Source organism: Maniola jurtina, chromosome 12 (genome assembly GCF_905333055.1).
Source record: "Maniola jurtina chromosome 12, ilManJurt1.1, whole genome shotgun sequence".
Taxonomy (NCBI): domain Eukaryota; kingdom Metazoa; phylum Arthropoda; class Insecta; order Lepidoptera; family Nymphalidae; genus Maniola; species Maniola jurtina.
The window spans coordinates 11,688,257-11,691,119 of NC_060040.1; the positions used below are offsets into that span (position 1 = coordinate 11,688,257).

At 38.2% G+C, this 2,863-nt stretch overlaps 1 protein-coding gene across 1 annotated transcript; it reads right to left on the reverse strand.

Moving 5' to 3' along the window:
- LOC123870500 (peroxisomal catalase 1-like) lies at nucleotides 1-2,863 on the reverse strand. The gene is made up of 2 exons (XM_045913827.1): nucleotides 2,723-2,863; nucleotides 1-1,479 (listed from the first exon to the last, which is right to left on the reverse strand). The coding sequence occupies exons 1-2, from the start codon at nucleotides 2,861-2,863 to the stop codon at nucleotides 1-3; spliced, it is 1,620 nt and encodes a 539-aa protein (XP_045769783.1).

Below are 2,863 nucleotides of genomic sequence, written 5' to 3' on the forward strand. Positions count from 1 at the left end.
TCATATAGCATGTTTATCATGCACTATAAATTTTAACGTGTGGATAATTGGTGGATGTGGATGCATATGTAAGGCTTTCTTCAATCCTGTTTCCACTTTTTTACCCAAGTTTTCGTCTGTCAGACTGAAGAGTCGAATAACCCGTCTCTGCAGTTTTGGAGACACGGGTAGTAACAGCGTTACCGTATTATTCACAAGCCTTTCCCTTTGATCTTCACATTGTAATATCTTGTTATAGAAATCCGCTGCTGGTTGCAAGTCAACTGCATTGGACGAATAAATAACAAACTTATCCTTAGGTCGATTGGGATCCACATATGGAACGGGTCCGTTAAATGAATTGGGATAGTAATTTGGCGCATCCTTCATGTTTTCTCTCACTGGAGGTACACCATCACGATTGTAAACCTTCCTGTACAATGGATTGTTAACCTCAATTCTGTTGTGATTTACGCCCAAACGATAGACTTGAGTATCGCGGTAAGCAAACCTTCTAGCTCTAAACAAGTCGTCCACCCCGCCTATTATACCAGGCACTAAGTGTCCAGGATCATATGCACTAAGCTCCACATCTTTGAAGAAATTGTCTGGATTCTGCACTAACGTTAGGCAACCTATAGGAACAGTCTTATAAGTACCCTTTTTCCACAATCTCGTAATATCGAATGGATCATAATCCAATTTAGTAACGTCTTCTAATAGCAGAACATCCATTTCCAATGTCCACGATGGGAAGTGTTTCTTTTCAATAGCATTATACAAGTCTCTGTTGAAGTAATCAGGATCTCGAGCCTGAATTTCTTCTGCTTGTTCGGTTGAAAGATTTTCTATACCCTGATTAGTCCTAAAATTAAATCGCACGAAATATCGTTTACCGAATTTGTTATAGACTTCAAAAGTGTGAACAGCAAACGCATTCATTTTTCGATAGCCATTTGGAATTCCGAAATCGGACAGCAGCCACAATTGTGCGTGCATAGTTACCGGTCTTTTAGTAACGAAGTCCCAATGCATTGAGAAGTCCATGAGATTAGTCTTCGGGTTCCTCTTTCTTGAATGAACGAAGCTCGGAAAATCTATTGGGTCTTTATGGAAAAATACGGGAAAACTAATGCATACCAAATCAAGGTTTCCTTCCTTAGTGAAAAACTTAACGGCCATGCCTCTGTGCTCTCTGACAAGATCGCTTCCCCCAAGGTTTGGGGTGACCGGCGAAAATCGAGACACTATCGGTGTTTTCTTTCCAATTCCGTTGAAGACATCGCTCTTTATGTACTCAGATACGTCGTGAGTCACTTCAAAATATCCGTATGCCCCGCCACCTTTTGCATGTACATTTCTTTCAGGAATTCTTTCAGCATTGTTGTGAGTTAGTAAGTTAATAAAGTACTGATTGGAAAATGCATCCGAGTTTAATGTGACTGTCTCTCTGATCTCTACAAGCTGTCCTGCACCTGTGGTGAGTATCCCTATAGGTTTCTGTAACGCAAGAAAAAATATTTGAGAATAAAAGTTAATGCGGGATTCCTTGATTTACTTTAGTATTATATATTATTTTTAAAAACTTATCGAAACTAAGTCGTATATCGAACTTAGGACATCAATTTTATCCCATGATAATACAAATATAATTATGTGAGCTCTGGATTTCAACTCATAAATCCTGGTGCTGCAAGGGGTACCATTGCCAGCCTACTACTGAGAACAGATCTTTTAGGATGAAAATATAATATTATAGTCATAATCCAAAACGCATACACCAAGTAAGTACGGATTGGTAGACTTCACACACATTTGAGAAGTCTCAAGCATGTAGATTTTCTCACGATGTTTTCAATCATCGTTAAAGCAAATGATATAACATTATGCATAAAAAGAAATAAAAATCTGTTTTAGAATGTACAGGTAAAGCCCTTTCATATGATACCCCACTTGGTATAGTTATCTTACTTTGAAAATTGAAACATATTTTAATTTTTTTTTTAATGAAGTGACCACAAATTCGCGGTTTTCAGATTTATTCCTGTACTTGTGCTATAAGACCTACCTACCTGCCAAATTTCATTATTCTAGGTCAACGGAAAGTACCCTATAGGCTTCTTGACAAACACGACAGACAGACAGACAGACAACAAAGTGATCCTAGTATAAGGGTTCCGTTTTCCTTTTGAGGTACGTAACCCTAAAAAGAGGCTTGGCCTGGGATTAACATCTGGACCTTTGAAGGAGTCTATGTCTTAACCACTAGGCTACCGCTCTTATCACTTCTACATCTATTCAAGTGTTTTAAATTTCATTTAACACTAGCTGATGCCTGCAGCTTCGCCCGCGTGGATTTAGGGTCTGAAATCCCGTGGGAACTTTCGATATAAAAAAAAATTACGCAAATCGGTTCAGAAATCTCGGAGATTTCGGTGTAGGTACATAGGTAGAAAACACAACTCCCTTTTTGAAAGTCGGTTAAAAAAGTAGCCTATGTTACTCCCTGGCCAATCCTCTACTTGTCTGTGAAAACCCCGTCAAAATCTGTTCAGCCGTTCCGAAGATAAGCCTTTTCAAACAGACAGACAGACAGACAGACAGACAAAAATTTTAAAAACGTGTGATTCAGTTATGGCATCGTTCAAATGACCATATGAGCTTAATATGAGGTAATTATTTCGAAATTACAGACAGACACTCCAATTTTATTTATTAGTAAGTATAGATATAGATTACGAACCTTATGATGTAATTTGAATTCGTACAGTTGTCGATTCGCAGGCTCCGTCATATTTAAATACTCGTAAAGTTCATGATCACTACACATCACATACTGAACTCCTAATAATAAGTGACATAATAACACGGTATGGCCCTTCAT